Raw genomic sequence first — 16,262 nt, forward strand, 5'->3', positions numbered from 1 at the left:
AATAGTAATAATAATGATGATGATGATTTTATAAAGCGCTTTCAGACAAAGTACACCTCTTTGAAAATAAAAAGATAAATAAATAAAAGTGATACATAGCAATACAAGTTTAAAAACATAAAAGTTAAAAACGATTTTTTTTAAAAAAGGTAGCGAATTAAGACATGTAGGACTGGATGAACAAGTGAGTCTTCAACTTAGCTTTAAAAACCTCCACAGAGCATGCCTGCCTTCTGTAAACCTCTAAAACGTTTCTTTGGTAGCCCAGAAAGGAGAGCGTTACAATAATCGATACGTGCTGACATTTATTTGTTTATATTTTATTTGTCTTTAGTGGTAACAGCTCATTGCCATGGTTAAAGTTTGACAGGCTGCAGTGACTTGACCAATCCACCAGGTGGAGACAAACTTGGTGGAGCACTTGAGAAATGATGTCTGTTCCAAAGAACAAACACAAAGAAAATGTTTTAATAAATATGAGGGGAATAATGCCCACAGTAAAACAAAAAATGAGATGAGCTCCTTGAGCCTGCACAGGGGGTGAAACGCTGAGTGTACTGGTCCCTGTGCAGCAGCGCCCCCTGCTGCTTAAACAGTTTATGAAACAGGTCTGTAACACATGCAGCTTATCAGCCAGAGATTCAGAGCTTTCTGCAGTTTGGTGTTTAAAACAGCTGCAGTTGGTTGTGGACAAAAACTTTTATTTATGATTCAGATTACACTGACTCCATGTGAGCCACATGTTAATGTAGCTGCATGGCTGAAGAAATAAAAGGAGTTAAGGTGCAGTGTTTGTACGAGGAGCTGCTCAGCTTTAAATCTAAAAAAAACTGCAGTAACGTCATCTCCCAAAGCTTAATTTATTTCAATAAGCTCACAAAGGAAACGCATCGCATGATGAAATATCTCAGATTTGTCTTTCCGAGTTTTATTTCTGCACCCGTTTCCTCCCAAACATCAGTTTTGACCTTTTATCTGGATTGGAGTCTGTTCTGGTCCAACAGAGTCCTGCCTGAAACCAGTTTGTTTTTGTGTCTGTGCCACTAGTCGTCAGGCAACAAACTGACACAAGAGGAAAAACAGCAAAAATCCCCCAAAGGAAAGGAGATGGGGAGATGCCTAATGAGGCACCGTTAGAGACCTTAGAGGGGAGGGAGGTGGGAGAGAGCTGCTCAGGTGTGTCACCACTCAGAGAAGAACACACCCGAGCAGCAGCAGCCGGCTCCGTCTGCCTGAACTGGACTGAAACTGGACCTGGGCCGACAGCTCTGTAGTCTTCTTCTTCGTGGACTTTGATGGCCGGACTGATCCTGAGCTGCTGAGACATCACGGGTCGGTACCTTTCAGACTGCTGCTTTTAAACTGGATCAGTGCTAGGGTCCTGTACCCAGCTCATTTACAGTTGTTTAGAATGTAGTTTCTCAGAGCAATCAGTTTATTATAAGAGTGAAAACTGTTTATTTACATTTTTAAGATTTAGTTTTCCATTGAAACTCATTTCCATTTGTCCTCTATGGTTTGTTTTTGTTGTTGCTTATTATAAATCTACATGAGTGTGAGTGTGACAGAGAGACCTGTCAGGCATGAACCAGGCAGTGAAGACCAGAAAGTATTTGTGAAGGGTAAAAGCACAAATACACAAATCCTTTGCTGTGTGTGATCCGCCATGTAGGATGTTTCCAGGAGGAAAAAACAAATCCAGTGTAGGAAACGTTGTTTGGCTCCGTGTCCCCACACACGACTGCAAGGATTTTAAATCTGGTTTGTGATAAACTTCTACAATTTAAACTCAGCATTTCAATTAAAAAATAAACTACCTGTAGCATCTAAAGTAAAAGTACTCGGATCCATCATACACATTCTTCAAATGCTCTCCACAGTAACACTTTCATCTACTGCTATCAGATTTCTATTTTAAAAAAACTCGAATACTGAAAACCAAGATCTGCTTTTTTAATACAAGTGTACTTAAGTAAAGCACTTGAGCAGCGGCAAAATACATGCAGACCCATACACCAAAAACATTTTTCCTGTTAGGAATGAAGTAATCTAACTAACATTGAAGAAACTGCTCGAGCTTCCTACACTACGAGTTTCATTTGCACCCGTCTGACTATCCCAGGCTTCACGTTTTAATGGAGCCATCCAACCGTCTTACTGCTCGGCATCAGCTGGGGGGCGTGCTCCTGGACCAAATCATGAAATAAGGTGGGGTGAGGCGGGGCCAGAAGCTAACTGGATTTATTCCTCCTTGCCAAAAAGAAAACAAAACTAATGTTAGTAAACAAATGTTATTTCTGTCAACGATCCTTAAAGTCGACTTTTCTCCCCCTTACGCCGTCCCTGCTACGATGTGCCAAGTTGTCAGCCAACAGTCAAAAACATGAATGAAAAAGCAGCCAAAGAAGAACTTTAAAGGAGCTTCCTCAAAGCCTGAAAAACAACTGCTCAAGAGCACTTTAAAAGTCACCAGGAAGTCGAGCTATAAAAAAAACCTGAGGGGTGGCTCAAGAATTTTACACGCATTAAAAAAACAAAGATGCGCTGTGTGGTGGGTCTTTGTCAGGTTCTTACTGGTTTCTATGGTTCCAGTTGAGATGGGCTGTCTGGGCGGCAAAACGGATGAAGAACGACTGGATGAAAAGGCAAAGAGAGAAGCAAATAAGAAGATCGAGAAGCAGCTGCAGAGGGAACGACAGACGTACAAAGCTACACACAGACTCTTACTGCTGGGTGAGATGCCGCCGTCTCTTTCAATTTATTTTGGTTTTAGCAATTTCAGAATTAACTTTAAAAAGTGGTTCCAAATGTGGGGCACAATAAGGCCACATTAGGCTTTCAGAATCTGTCACAGTAGCACCGTCATGTCACCAGATTTTGGGTCCTCTGACAAAGCTTAAATAATATTTTGAACTTTAGCCAAACTCACAACATTTAGTTACCCAACAATAAATTATGACAATACTTGACATCTCTAATCAGACTTTAGCTCTTGAGCTCGTCACCCATGAAAGCTATGAGACTCCATGTGTTTACTAGAGGTGGGAATCACCACACATCCCACGATACAATATTATCACAATACTTAACGCATGATACGATATTATTGCAATTTTTAAAAATATTTTGCGATATTTAGATTCTGTACATAAAGGTAAACTTTATCAATATTCATTTTATCTAATATCAAAGTCTCACACTCAGTCTTTCTCTCATTTCAGTTTTATTGTTGACAAACTGAACGGTTTGTATTACAGTCTAGTCCAACTTAACTGAATCAACCATCTGGTACAATTATAGCTATTCTGAACTATGCAGTTTATGAAAACTATGCAGCCCCTTCAGCAACTGAAGAATTTGAAAGTAAATTAAAACAAAATATAGTTTTACATTAAATAAAAAAGTTTTAAACTTAATTAAAATAAAACATGTCTTAAATTAAAATAAGTAAACTGTCATGTTTATTGCTGCCAAAAACAAGTTAACACATTTGGACAGTGAAGGAATGTCAGGATTCTTGCTCAGAAAAAGGATCAACATGCTCTGAAATCAGAGCACAAAAACCTTTTTGTAACAAAATATCGATTTCTGCTGTCCCTGTATCCATACATTATTAGCAAACAAAATATCACCATACTACACAGTATCGATTTTTTCCCCCACCCCTAGTGTTTACACCAGTAGGTGATATAAGAAGAAAAGAGCAACCACTCATTTTATCTACTAAAAACCTGGCTCAGCTTTCTGAATATTATGTGTGATGAAGACCATGTTGACTGTAAGAATAGCATCTGTCCATCCATCTTTCTGTCTGTAACTGTCTGTAGGTGCAGGAGAATCGGGTAAAAGCACCATTGTCAAACAGATGAGGATTCTTCATGTGGACGGCTTTAATGCTGAGTGAGTTTATTAAAGCCATTAGCACATACACACTCGTACACGCATGCATACATCACAGTGTATTAAACTAGAAAAATAATTGGCCGTCCAGATCACATAACCAGTAGGTGTTGGCTCACGGAAACCTACGCCATGAAGCTTCTGGCTCAGTCTTTGTGCTGATGTTAATGCCAGGCTAGGTTGAAACTCTGCTGTTATTGAGTCAGCAGTAGACACTGCACCCTTTTCTGTCTGAGAATCAGAAGTTGGACTGCTTTACCAATGCACCCGGTGCTAAAAGAATCACATAATCCACAAAGTGCAGAGAGATCAAAGCAGATCCCTCCATCACTTGGATACGCCATGAAGTTCTATCCATTAAGGTTATGAACGGACTGACAAAAGGCGAGTCTGGCAGAGCCCACCAAGAATGAATAGGATGTAGAACATAGCTAGTAAGGTAAACATATATGGTACAGGGACTGGATAGTCCACAGTTAACCCTACACTACTGATGCACCCTCAGCAGGACACCCTGTGGAATGTGGTCAAATGCTGTTTCCACAAAGCACATGAAGGTTGGCTGTGAAAACGTTCATGCATCCTTAAATATAGTTATGCTTCTGCTAAACCAACACATCTAAAAGAAAAGTTTGAAACTGCACAAAGCAGATCCACTTGCTTTAAAGCATCAGCTGACTGCAGTGTGGTTGGTTAAATACATAACCCTGGCCAGTAGGCATGATGTATAGGTCTTAGACAGAACCATGGTTTTCTCCAAACATGCATAAAAAACAAATATCTTGACTTTGGTATTGTATAAAAGTGTAAGTGTTATGGTTTAATATGATGCAGCTTTGCAAACTGTCCATACCTGTTCAGTCTTTGGGGTGAATTTGCTGGGATGTCCACTCCTAGGAAAATTGTCAGTAAGTAAAATGTTATTTATATAGCACATTTCGAGATAAAAAGATCACAAAGCGCTTCACAAAGTATAAAACAAAAACTGTCAGCTGTCTTCCGCTTGTGAAAAATCCTTAAATGTTTATGAATGGCCTCGGTAGATGCTGGAGTCACTATATTTAATCCATCATTAATGTCAAAGTGTTTATTATTATAATAAGTGTTTTTTGGGGTTTTTTTGGATCAATATTTCTAATAATGACATCATCACAGGTGGAGACGCCCAGATGTGTCTCTGTTTGTGACTTGAATTGGAATAAAGTTTTATCTTGTGGAGTGTAGCTTGAATGACAAGAAGTTGGGTGTAGATGGAGACTGAGGACTAAACAAACTGCAGCTCAACATGTTCAGACTCTTGAGGCATCAGGATGTTTTACCTGAGCCAGTTTTCATGTTGGTCTTTCAGGGAGAAGCAGCAAAAGGTTCAGGACATCAGGAAGAACGTGAAGGACGCCATCGTGGTGAGTGACATGACTGCAAACACAGAGAACCTCAGTCATTGGTTCGAACATTTGAAAAACAATGTCCAGTTGGAGGTTAATCACAGGTGGTGACGGACAGCTGGAGCAAATCTTTGTGTGTGTGTGCGTGTGTGTGTGTGTGTGTGTGTTAGACAATTGTGTCAGCTATGACTATTCTGGCTCCGCCCATTCCCCTGGGTAACCCTGGTAACCAGTTCAGAGCGGACTACATCAAGAGCATCGGTCCTCTGTCTGACTTTGAATACACAGAGGTAATACACACACACACACACACACAAACAGGTGAGGCTGCTTACCTGTAAAGCTGGCGCAGCGAGCATAAACAGGCGAGTTTCTTTCAGTCCTGCAGGAAATCCGACACATCGCATGATGGTCGGAGGTCGTGTGGCGTGTGAACGTTTGACTGGCTGGAAGAAAGAAGTTGTTAAAGGTGTTTATTTTTTGTTTTAAAGGCTGACGCTGGTGGATTTGAAGTGGGTGACATCACTGGGGTGTGATTGTGTGAATTGTCAAAAGGATTTTCTTCACCACTCTGTGTAAAGATCAGTTTGTGTTTAAGTTTCCAGCCATCACAGAAATATAAATAATCACTGAAAGCGATGAAGACACGTCCGTATTGCCACCTCATGACCAATGGTCAGGACTTCCTGCAGGACAGGTGAGACCAAGGTGTGACACACATACAGGCAGCTCGGCTGAAGCTGTCTGCAGTCGTCAGCAGCTAAGAGAAGACTTACCTGATTACAGGTGAGCTGCACCTTTAAAGTAGCACCAGGAGACCTGCTTTAAATCTTGTTTGTTTTAATGATGTTAATGACATGATGTAACGGCTTCACCTCAGCCGCACACACACCTACCTCAGGGAATCACCTGAGGCCTCATTATCCAAACAGTGGAGTCTCGGAGGACTCAGAGACTCAAAACAAATGTCTTCCTGCGTTGCTTCACTCTCACACGCTTCACGGCACAGTCACTGCTGTCCAGTCAGCCGACATCGCCCTGCCAACGTGTCAGCCGCCCTGAAAGTATTAAACTGTGGAAATCACAGCTCCTCGTCAGTAGATTAGGTGTGGACGCGACTGTAATATCCAGCAACATGAGCTCTGTTCATCCAGCCTTCAGTCAGCACCACATGATTTTTAAATGATAAAATCAAGTACCTGTGAGTTCATGTTTAACAGCATCTGCCCACTGACATACCAGTGTGGCCGGAGGGTTACAGAGCTGTGACGTTCTACTGCGTAGACAGGAAGCCTAGGTTTGAACAGCAAACGCATGAAAATGAATGAAATAAACTGACTTTGTGTCCCAAACTGGATCGAGGTTTCAGTGTGACGGGATCACTGCAGCAGTGAGTTCATGTTAAACCAGGAAAGACTGTCCACTTTACTATCTGTGTCTGTAGCAGGAAGTGCTGCACTGAAACAGCTGTTAGCTGTGATGTTGGTGTTTGTAAAGCACATTATATACGAGGAGTGTGGAGGTGGAGAGCCTGTTTGAGTCACCAGACCGACCGGCTGGAGTCCAACACTCCAGTTTTTCCCTGCAACACCGGGTGTATCGAGCCAATCAGCTTGGCAAAGCAGATGATCTGCTATCAGTGCTACTTTATGCTATAAATGAGTCTCTCTTAGCCAACACAACCAAACAGTTTACAGCATCACAGGTTATTACACAGCACAAAATATTTCCTACTGAAACACAATCATGCTAACATCCATCAGCATGTCCACAGGAAAAAGATCTCCATGTTACGGTCTCATCACATTTGACTTTGCTTTTCCTCACTTCTGATATGAAGTCATCCAGTCAGTCAGACGATGTGAGGGAAAAAGCATCTCCAAAAAGTGTGCCGTCTCTTCCTCGTTGTCTACGCCCTTTTTCCCCTGCAGATATGCTGATGGGATTCACAATCATGCTTCGACAGGAAACTTCAAAGCTAAACTTTTGATCTTTCAGGAGTTCTTTGAGCATACTCAGAAGCTGTGGGAGGACGACGGTGTGAAGGCGTGCTTTGAGCGTGCCAATGAATATCAGCTGATTGACTGCGCTCAGTAGTAAGACACTCACATTCACATGTTCCAGTCTTTGTGAGTCTTTCATTACACCCAGGGCACTGGCACACCTCAGCACAGATACTGCTTCTGACCCTCACTCTTGTTACAACTTGGTTCAAAAGCATAAATGTGGAGACTGAGACCAGAGCTTGAAGAAGCATGGGTTTGACTTTAAATTACAAAAGAAGTTAGCTGTATCATTTGGTAACCCAAAGATTCTCAGGCATCCCATTGGCAGGTGTAGTCAGTTCACAGTCAAACATAGGCCACACCTGAATGCTACTGCACTGTCACTGCAAAGAGAACTGTGTCCTCATAAAGACATACAAACCATCACACACTCTGCAATCTCAGTGGACCAATCACAACACTCCTGTACAGCTTCTCATCATCATCATCTCATCCTGTGTTTCAGCTTCCTGAATCGGCTGGACTCAGTTCGGAGGCCCGATTACTCACCCACCGACCAGGTAACGAACCAGCCAATCAAACAGCAGCACCCAGCATGACTCACCTATTGCTGACTCACTGTTCTCCTCCTGCAGGACCTGCTGCGCTGCAGAGTTCTGACTTCAGGGATTTTTGAAACCAGGTTTCAGGTGGACAAAGTCAACTTCCAGTAAGTGGAACGACCTGCAGAACAGTTTCACGGACAGGAAATTAGAATCAGAATCAGAAAGGGTTTTACTAGGGGACTAGTAAAAGCGCTATACAAATACAGGCCATTTACCAGGCCATTTTATTGCCAAATGTTGAGCAGGTTTACAACATTAGGAAATTGCTGCGGTACTTAGTGCAAACATACTGTCAGACAACGCTTTAATAAACAAAAATAAAAATAAGTGCTAAGTAGATATATACATGAGTGCAGGTGGTGATCAGTGCCAACATGGAATGATGCAGTGAACACAGTGTAGGGTCATGTGTTAGTGGTGGGAACAGTCATACGGTTATTGTTCATGAGTCCAACAGCAGAGGGGAAGAAACTGTTCTTATGGCGAGAGGTTCTGGTGCGAATGGACCGGAGCCTCCTACCTGAGGGGAGCAGGTCAAACAGACTGAGTCCAGGGTGAGACGGGTCAGCTGAGATCCGAGCTGCACGCCCCAGTGTCCTGGAGGTGTACAGGTCCTGCAGAGATGGGAGTCTGCAGCCAATCACCTTCTCAGCAGAGCGCACGCTGCAGTCTCTGTTTGTCCCTGATAGTGGCTCCAGCGTACCACACGGTGATGGAGGAGGTGAGGATGGACTCGATGATTGCAGTGTAGAATTGCATCATCGTCCGTGTTGGCAGGTTGAATTTCTTCCGCTGCCTCAGGAAGTACATCCTCTGCTGGGCTTTCTTAATGACGGAGGTGATGGTGGGCTCCCACTTCAGGTCCTGGGTGATGGTGGTACCCAGGAAGCGGAATGAGTCCACAGAGGTGATGAGGGTGTCAGTCAGGATGATGGGGGGGGAGTGGGGCTGTGTGCTTCCTGAAGTCCACAATAATCTTCACTGTCTTCTGGGCGTTCAGCACCAGGTTGTTGTGGCTGCACCAGGACACCAGACGTTCAACCTCCCTCCTGTAGGCAGACTCATCCCCGTCCGAGGTGAGTCCAATAACGGTGGTGTCATCTGCAAACTTGATTAGCTTGACAGACTGGTGGGTGGAGGAGCAGCAGTTGGTGTACAGGGAGAAGAGCAGAGGAGAAAGAACACAGCCCTGAGGGGAGCCGGTGCTGATGGTCCGGGAGTCCGAGACATTCTTTCCCAGCCTCACGTGCTGCTTCCTGTCCGTCAGGAAGTCAGTGATCCACCGGCAGATGGGATCAGGCACATTCATCTGGGAAAGCTTGCCTTGGAGATGGTCTGGAAGGATGGTGTTGAAGGCAGAGCTGGAGTCCACAAACAGGATCCTGGCGTAGGTTCCTGGGGAGTCCAGATGCTGCAGGATGAAGTGTAGAGCCATGTTGATAGCGTCGTCTACAGACCTGTTGGCAAACTGCAGGGGGTCCAGGAGGGGGGCTGTGAGGGTCTTGAGGTAGGAGAGAACCAGGCACTCAAATGACTTCATGACCACAGATGTCAGACCCACAGGTCTGTAGTCATTTAGTCCAGTGATCCTAGGTTTCTTGGGGACAGGGATTATGGTGGAGGACTTGAAGCAGGCAGCCACATGACATGCCTGCAGTGAGGAGTTGAAAATGCCAGAAAACACTGGGGCCAGCTCGTTTGCACAGTGTCTGAGGGTGGCAGGAGACACACCGTCTGGGCCAGGAGCTTTCCGAGCATTCAGACTCTTAAACTGCTTCCTCACATCTGCTTCATGAATATGAAGAGTTGTGGTGGGAGAAGGTGGTGTGAAATCCTCCTTGGTGTGGGGTGTGGAGGGAGGTGTTGTAGGTGAAGTGTTTGATGGTGGTGATGGCTCTATGGAGGGGGGAGAGGTGGGGGAGTGAGTGTCCAAAGTGTCTCTATTCTTGGGGCTGTTGGAGGTGTGAAGGCTGCTTGATGGCTCGTCAAAACGGCAGTAAAAGTCGTTAAGGGTGTTGGCCAAGAGCAAGTCATCAGTGGAGTGGGGGGTTTTAGGCTTGTAGTTGGTGATATTCCTAAAACCTTTCCACACAGAGGCCGAGTCGTTCTCTGAGATCTGCTGCTGCATCTTCTCAGAGTGCTGATGTTTAGCAATGTCCACTTCTTTAGTGAACCTGTGCTTGGCCTCTCTGTAGCAGTCCCTGTCTCCGCTTCTGAACGCCTTTCTCTTTTCCAGCCACAGCTTTTTGAGTTTAGGAGTAAACCAGGGTTTGTCATTGTTATAACTCACCCTGGTGCGTGATGGCACAATGCTGTCCTCACAGAAGTGGATATAGGAGGTGACAGTGTCCGTAAACTCATCCAAGCTGTTAGAAGCAGCCCTCATTGTGTCCCAGTCTGTAGACTCCAAACACGTGCGAAGCTCCTCCACAGCCTCGTTGCTCCAGTTTTTTTTAGTCCTCACGACAGATTTGGAGAGCTTCAGCCTCTGTCTGTACGCGGGGATCAGGTGGATCATGACGTGGTCAGAAAGTCAGAGTGAAGCGCGGGGCACCACGCGATAGGCCCCGCCGATTGTGCTGTAACAGTGGTCCAAGGTCCTCTCCTCTCTGGTCGGGCATTTAATATACTGCTTGTATTTGGGAAGCTCTTGGCTCAGATTGGCTTTGTTAGCTTTGTTACTTACTTAATTACTCCCTGTTCCTAAAGAAAACCATAAGCCCCATCAGAGAATCTGATTGTAGATCACTGATGAATAACCGGATCACCCACCTGACAAGTGTTGGGGAGTAATGGAATACATGTTCCATTACATTGCGTTACGTATTAAAATGCAAAATATGAGGAACTGTATTCCATTACAGTTACCCTTTAAAAGGTGGTCATCAGAATACAGTTACTTTGTTGAAATAAATGGATTACACAGCGGTATTTCCCTGTGTCATATATTAGGCTATGGCCTCTCTATTTTTGGTAATTCCACACACACAGTGGAAACCCAATCAAGGTGCTTTATATTGTAAGGTAGACCCCACAATAATCCATACAGGGCAAAACCCAACAATCATATGAACCCCTATGAGCACTTCGGCGACAGTGGGAAGGGAAAAACTCCCTTTTAACAGTAAGAAACATCCGGCAGAACCAGGCTCAGGGAGGGGCGGGGCCATCTGCTGTGATTGGTTGGGGTGAGAGAAGGAAGACAGGATAAAGACATGCTGTGGAAGAGAGACAGAGATTAATAACAGATATGATTCAATGCAGAGAGGTCTGTTAAGAAGGAAAGGTCAGAACACATAACAGGAGACACAGACCAATCCGAAGTTTGATTAAGGCTAGGGAACATGGTCTGCTCTTGGTTACATGTTGGTTAACACATAGTGAGAGAGAAAGGTGACTGGAAAGGAAACACTCAGTGCATCATGGGAATCCCCGGCAGCCTACGTCTATTGCAGCATAACTAAGGGAGGATTCAGGGTCACCTGGTCCAGCCCTAACTATATGCTTTAGCAAAAAGGAAATTTTAAGCCTAATCTTAAAAAATTTAAAAATCATTCTTCAAAAAATTTTTAATGAGAGAAATAGGCAGAGCTTTCCAGGCTCTACTCGACTACTCATCACCTTGACAATAATCGACTGGTAAGACTCGACTGTACACTGTGTTCGTGTTTTCCTCCCAAACAATACGTTCAGTTGGAGCAGCCTTTCAACACCTCTCTGTGTCTCTCGCAAAGTTGACCCAGACAACAAAGTAAAGCTAGTTTTCAGCTACAAGCCCAGCACGAACCCGCCGTATTAGCCAGAGGTCCCTTTACTACAGTTCGGAGCCGTGGACCTGTTTTATATACGCGCAGAATAGTTTTCTATATGAGATCGCTGCAAAAAGTGCAGCCTTACCTAATGTCCACCTACTGTTACTCATTTATATTAAGATTTAAACATTGAGTTGGTGTTGGTATGGAGAGTAACCTCCAGTAATAGTAATAAATCACACAGCAATAGGACATTCATGTACTATTCAAAAGACGTTACTCTCATTGAGTAACGTAACAGAATAAGTTACAAACTACATTTTGGGGCATGTAGTCTGTAGTGGAATACATTTTTAAAGTAACCTTCCCATCACTGCTGCTGACAGACAGCTCTAACTGTGTTTGTGTGTGTCAGTATGTTTGATGTAGGAGGACAGCGGGACGAACGCAGGAAGTGGATTCAGTGCTTCAACGGTGAGGAAAAAACAGATTCTTTATTGATCAAGCCTGAAAGCAGCAGGGGAGTTTGATGTGTGTGTGCACTTGCGTCCAGATGTGACCGCTATCATCTTCGTGGCAGCGAGCAGCAGCTACAACATGGTGATCCGTGAGGACAACTCCACCAATCGGCTCCGAGAATCTCTGGACCTCTACAGATCTATCTGGACCAACAGGTTCTCTGACTGACTGAAGTTGCCAATTACTCTCTGATTGGCTGCCTTAAACACTTCCTACCAACTGAGTACATGTAGTTGACTGTCCTGTTCTCTGATTGGCCGTAGGTTCCTGAAGACGATTTCAGTGATCCTCTTCCTGAACAAACAGGATGTTCTTGCTGAGAAAATTCTGGCTGGAAAGTCGAAGCTGGAGGATTATTTCCCAGAATATAACAACTACCAGCTTCCTGCTGATGGTAAATATCCAAAGAGTGTGGAAAGTTAATGTCCTCTATTTGTCTCAAAGGTTTGCACTGAATTTCAAACTTGCTGCTCCTTCCTCCTAGAATAAGCTGCAGAATGTGCAGGAGACTTAAGGTTTGACTGAATTTAAGGCCATTTTAAATGAGTTGAATGCAGTTAATTCAGGATGCAAATGTTTTTCCTGAATATTATTAGCTTTGTTTCTGGCCTTGGACCATTGCGTCTGAAGGCTTATTGTGACTGAAGTCTGTACATTGTGTGATTTTTCTCCCCCCCCCCCCCCCCCCTTTTGTGTGATTGACTGCTGTATGACTTGTGTGTGTGTGTGTGTGTGTGTGTGTGTATATATATATATATATGTGTGTAGCTTACGCCTGTAATGCTGTCATTCTTGGTTGGGACTTTTAATCTCGAGACTTTATTTTTTCCTGGTTGAATAAACACAAATGGAAATCTGTCCCACCAACACGTGAGTGCGCCTTGGGCACGTGAACACACCTCTTGACCATGCACACTTGTTTCAGCTGTTCCAGACACTGATGAAGACCCCAAAGTGATGAGGGCCAAATTCTTCATCAGAGATGAGTTTCTGGTAAAATCGCTTCCCATCTTGACATCATGCTATCACACGATGGCGTGTTCAGACTAACATGCGACTCCTGTTTCAGAGGATCAGTATGGCGAGCGGTGACGACAAACATTCCTGCTACCCTCACTTCACCTGTGCTGTTGACACCGAGAACATCCGCCGTGTCTTCAACGACTGCCGTGACATCATCCAGCGGATGCACCTGCGGCAGTATGAACTGCTCTGATTGACTGCTGGGCGCCGCCTGGCCCCGGCCACTCTGAAGAAGCCGATAAGTAATCGATGCAGATAGCCGATCAATGCTCATAGCATTTGTGATATTTATTAGTGATTATTGATTAGGACAGAATCTTATTAGCTGTGTGTTCCATGTGCTTTATGTCCTGCAGGGCATTATGGTCAGAATTATTGGCATGGCAGCAATGTGTCATGTGGGAGGAGGTGGAGTCTGGAAATCTATTTTTACATGTTATTTGTGTTATCTTTGCTCTGATTGGCTGATCCATTTGAATGATTAAACACCTTTGTTTACCTGTGAACTTGGGGTCAAAGGTCAGTCTTTATTCAGAAGCTGTTCAAATGTTTTTATTTGTTATTCAGAGAGCTAAGTGTTTACCTGCAGGTTACCAGGTGTGTCCTGGCTCCGCTACGCCACGGTAACCTATAGACTCAAGATTCATGTCCACAACAGATGGAATATAACGTGACAGGAAGCGACTCAGTCTTCTAATCTGAAGACTGTCTTTGCAATTAATTTCCAAATTAAAATTCAGGGATTTTTCTACTACCCTTTAAAAAACAAACAAAAAAAACCTCTTTACATTTTAAGAGCTTCACGTTGTTGAATTTGAACACTTTCTCAGAAACACAAGGTGTGACAACGTTTTCACCCTTTGAGAAGCAACAGCACACAGAGAAACTGGGGACGTGATACCAGATTGTTCAGCTTTCTGCTCCTGAACAACTATAACATATCTTTATGGTTTGATCCAAATGAAACGCACAAATAAAATTTTGATTTTTTTTTTTTGTTGCTGATCTTCAGATGACAGTGCATCTAAATAAAGGGCACAGAGACACAGAACTACTACTCTGTCATTAAAAGAGTTAGGAGAGAGTAATGTAGCTTACTGTCAACATGTAGATGAAAATGAGCTGATGGTAACTAACCTCAGGCTGGCAGTATTATACCTGCTGGCTTTAATGCCACAAACTAGCCAGGTGAACAGGTGCAGATGACTGCCGGCTTGAGGACGCTGATCACCAGAGCAGGTACGAAGCACTAAAGTGATCTCGTTTATCCTCAGTCTTTACTAAAAACATCCAAAAAGAATAAACTGTGAGAGGATGAGATAACTGAGCTCAGCTGCAGAATCACGTACGTGTGTCTGGATTCTGACTGCCACCAGGTGAGAGGCATGTGTACCGGAGTGTGTCACCTGCTCATCACCGGGCACGCAGACACACCTGTGCTATCCCATAGGTTGGGCTGTGGGAGAACAGAGATATCTTTGAACCTTCTTCCTGTAACAGTGCCACTTGAACTCAGGACAGGTACTTTATCAGCTGGTTTATACCTGCACAAGTAAGCACACAACACTGCCCCCTGATGGTGAAGCTTCTCTTAAATTCTCTGATTAAACATTCTCACATTAAACATTTCCTGTGGTCCGAGTCAGCTGATGGCTTTGTAGAGTTTCACATAGGATAAGGTCAGATCATGTGAACGCCATCAATGAACGCAGTGATGGGAAAACAAACGCGAGTCTGACTTAAATGGGCTAAACACCATAGGTGTGAAAACACCCTAAGACTGTGTAATTGGAGTATTCTCAGTAATCTGAGTAATCTTCATGTAAACAGTTGGTTTTTACACTGTGTTGTGGACTGAATATTTTTAAGTATTGGAGTACCTGTAACAGCTGTTACCATGGTTACTGCTCATCATGTACTAATGTTCAATCGACTTGAAACCATCCACTTCCTGTACAGATGTTTCTAACATGGTGTGCAGGACAGAAGGGTCTGTGGCCACATTTTCTACAGGTGCACCAGATCTTCTGAACTAGTCAAAAGTAAGTGGACAGACCGACATGATCTGTCACTGTTGTCCTCCAGTGAGTCAGAGAATGACTCATATGACCTGTATGTGATGCCAGTGATGTTTAAAAATAAAAGAAAATAAAGCTTTTATTCTGAAGAGTATTACATTTTTATTTCACCTGTAAAGTCAGACAGGTACACACAGGTGGGACATTCGGGCTCTGTGCCTCCTTCACCAACTCCAGTAACAGGTGAGCACATCTGTCAAGATTTCTTCTTCTCTGTTATTATTAACTGCAGGTGACCTCACGGTGTGTTCAAAGCTCTCTGTGTAAAAACTGCTTTTCTGGAATCACTCCTCTGTCCGGCCACTGTTCTGGTCACAGAGATCCATGCAGTTCTCTGAGATCCTGACTGCGTGTCGCTCGGATGGTGCGTCTGCTGAATTTGGACTAGTTGCAGCTGGATAGTGTAGTGGTAAAACTACACACCTCTGGAGTGCAGGTCACAAATTCAGTTCCCACCCAGTATCCAGCAAGGGTTCTGGCTAGATCCCTCATTCTAAACACCAGCCCTGGAGTGACGCGGTTATGTCTGCAGCCTGTCCGCAGTTCAGGACACAAGCATTTCACCATATGTTCACTATATGTTGTACTGTGTATGTGACAAATAAAATCTGTGTCTGATAAAAGGGTGGAAATAGAACGATAGTGGCGTTCACGAGAATGGGACATAAAAAAAATGTTTGACGTTTGCAGCCTGTCTGTGTTTTTCCAACACTGGCTTTCACCTCCAGTCTCTGATGTTAGAGGGCGCACTCCTGCGCGCCTGGTGGAGGCAGTGTTGCCAACTAAGCAAGTTTGTCGCTATATTTAGCGAGTTTTCAGACCCCCTTAGTGACTTTTTTTCTAAAAAGCGACTAGCGATAAATCTGGCGGCTTTTTGATGTGAAAGTGCGTATCGCTCTTACTCTCAATAAGCAGCGGTGCTGCCGTGGGCACCTCGCCCGTTCCAAAGCGCTCACGGGCGGAGGATAGTCCTCCCCCAGCTGCTATCAGGGCA

The 16,262-nt window shown here is 44.0% G+C and overlaps 1 protein-coding gene and 1 pseudogene across 2 annotated transcripts; one reads left to right on the forward strand and one right to left on the reverse strand.

The window, feature by feature from the left end:
- Positions 1-141: 141 nt before the first annotated feature.
- Positions 142-16,124, forward strand: gnal (guanine nucleotide binding protein (G protein), alpha activating activity polypeptide, olfactory type). 2 transcript variants are annotated; one of them, XM_085172769.1, is made up of 13 exons: positions 142-1,332; positions 2,593-2,733; positions 3,828-3,900; positions 5,249-5,303; positions 5,456-5,575; positions 7,284-7,381; positions 7,797-7,851; positions 7,927-8,000; positions 12,064-12,122; positions 12,202-12,322; positions 12,431-12,561; positions 13,093-13,160; positions 13,237-16,124. In XM_085172769.1, the coding sequence occupies exons 2-13, from the start codon at positions 2,598-2,600 to the stop codon at positions 13,381-13,383; spliced, it is 1,137 nt and encodes a 378-aa protein (XP_085028895.1). In that variant the 5' UTR covers positions 142-1,332; positions 2,593-2,597; the 3' UTR covers positions 13,384-16,124. The 2 variants fall into 2 exon arrangements, with proteins under 2 accessions (XP_085028895.1, XP_085028894.1); XM_085172768.1 differs by having other exon boundaries at positions 142-2,733.
- On the reverse strand, positions 8,958-10,905 carry LOC146511997 (uncharacterized; annotated as a pseudogene).
- Positions 16,125-16,262: the final 138 nt, after the last annotated feature.

The sequence above is a fragment of the Neolamprologus multifasciatus genome, chromosome 9 (assembly GCF_963576455.1).
Source record: "Neolamprologus multifasciatus chromosome 9, fNeoMul1.2, whole genome shotgun sequence".
In the NCBI taxonomy this organism is placed as follows: domain Eukaryota; kingdom Metazoa; phylum Chordata; class Actinopteri; order Cichliformes; family Cichlidae; genus Neolamprologus; species Neolamprologus multifasciatus.

Coding starts and splice junctions, on each gene's coding strand:
- gnal (XM_085172768.1), top strand. CDS start 2,388: ATGAAAAAGCAGCCAAAGAAGAACTTTAAAGGAGCTTCCTCAAAGCCT. Junction 5,576..7,283: donor CTGACTTTGAATACACAGAG/GTAATACACACA, acceptor TTGATCTTTCAG/GAGTTCTTTGAGCATACTCA. Junction 8,001..12,063: donor GTGGACAAAGTCAACTTCCA/GTAAGTGGAACG, acceptor TGTGTGTGTCAG/TATGTTTGATGTAGGAGGAC.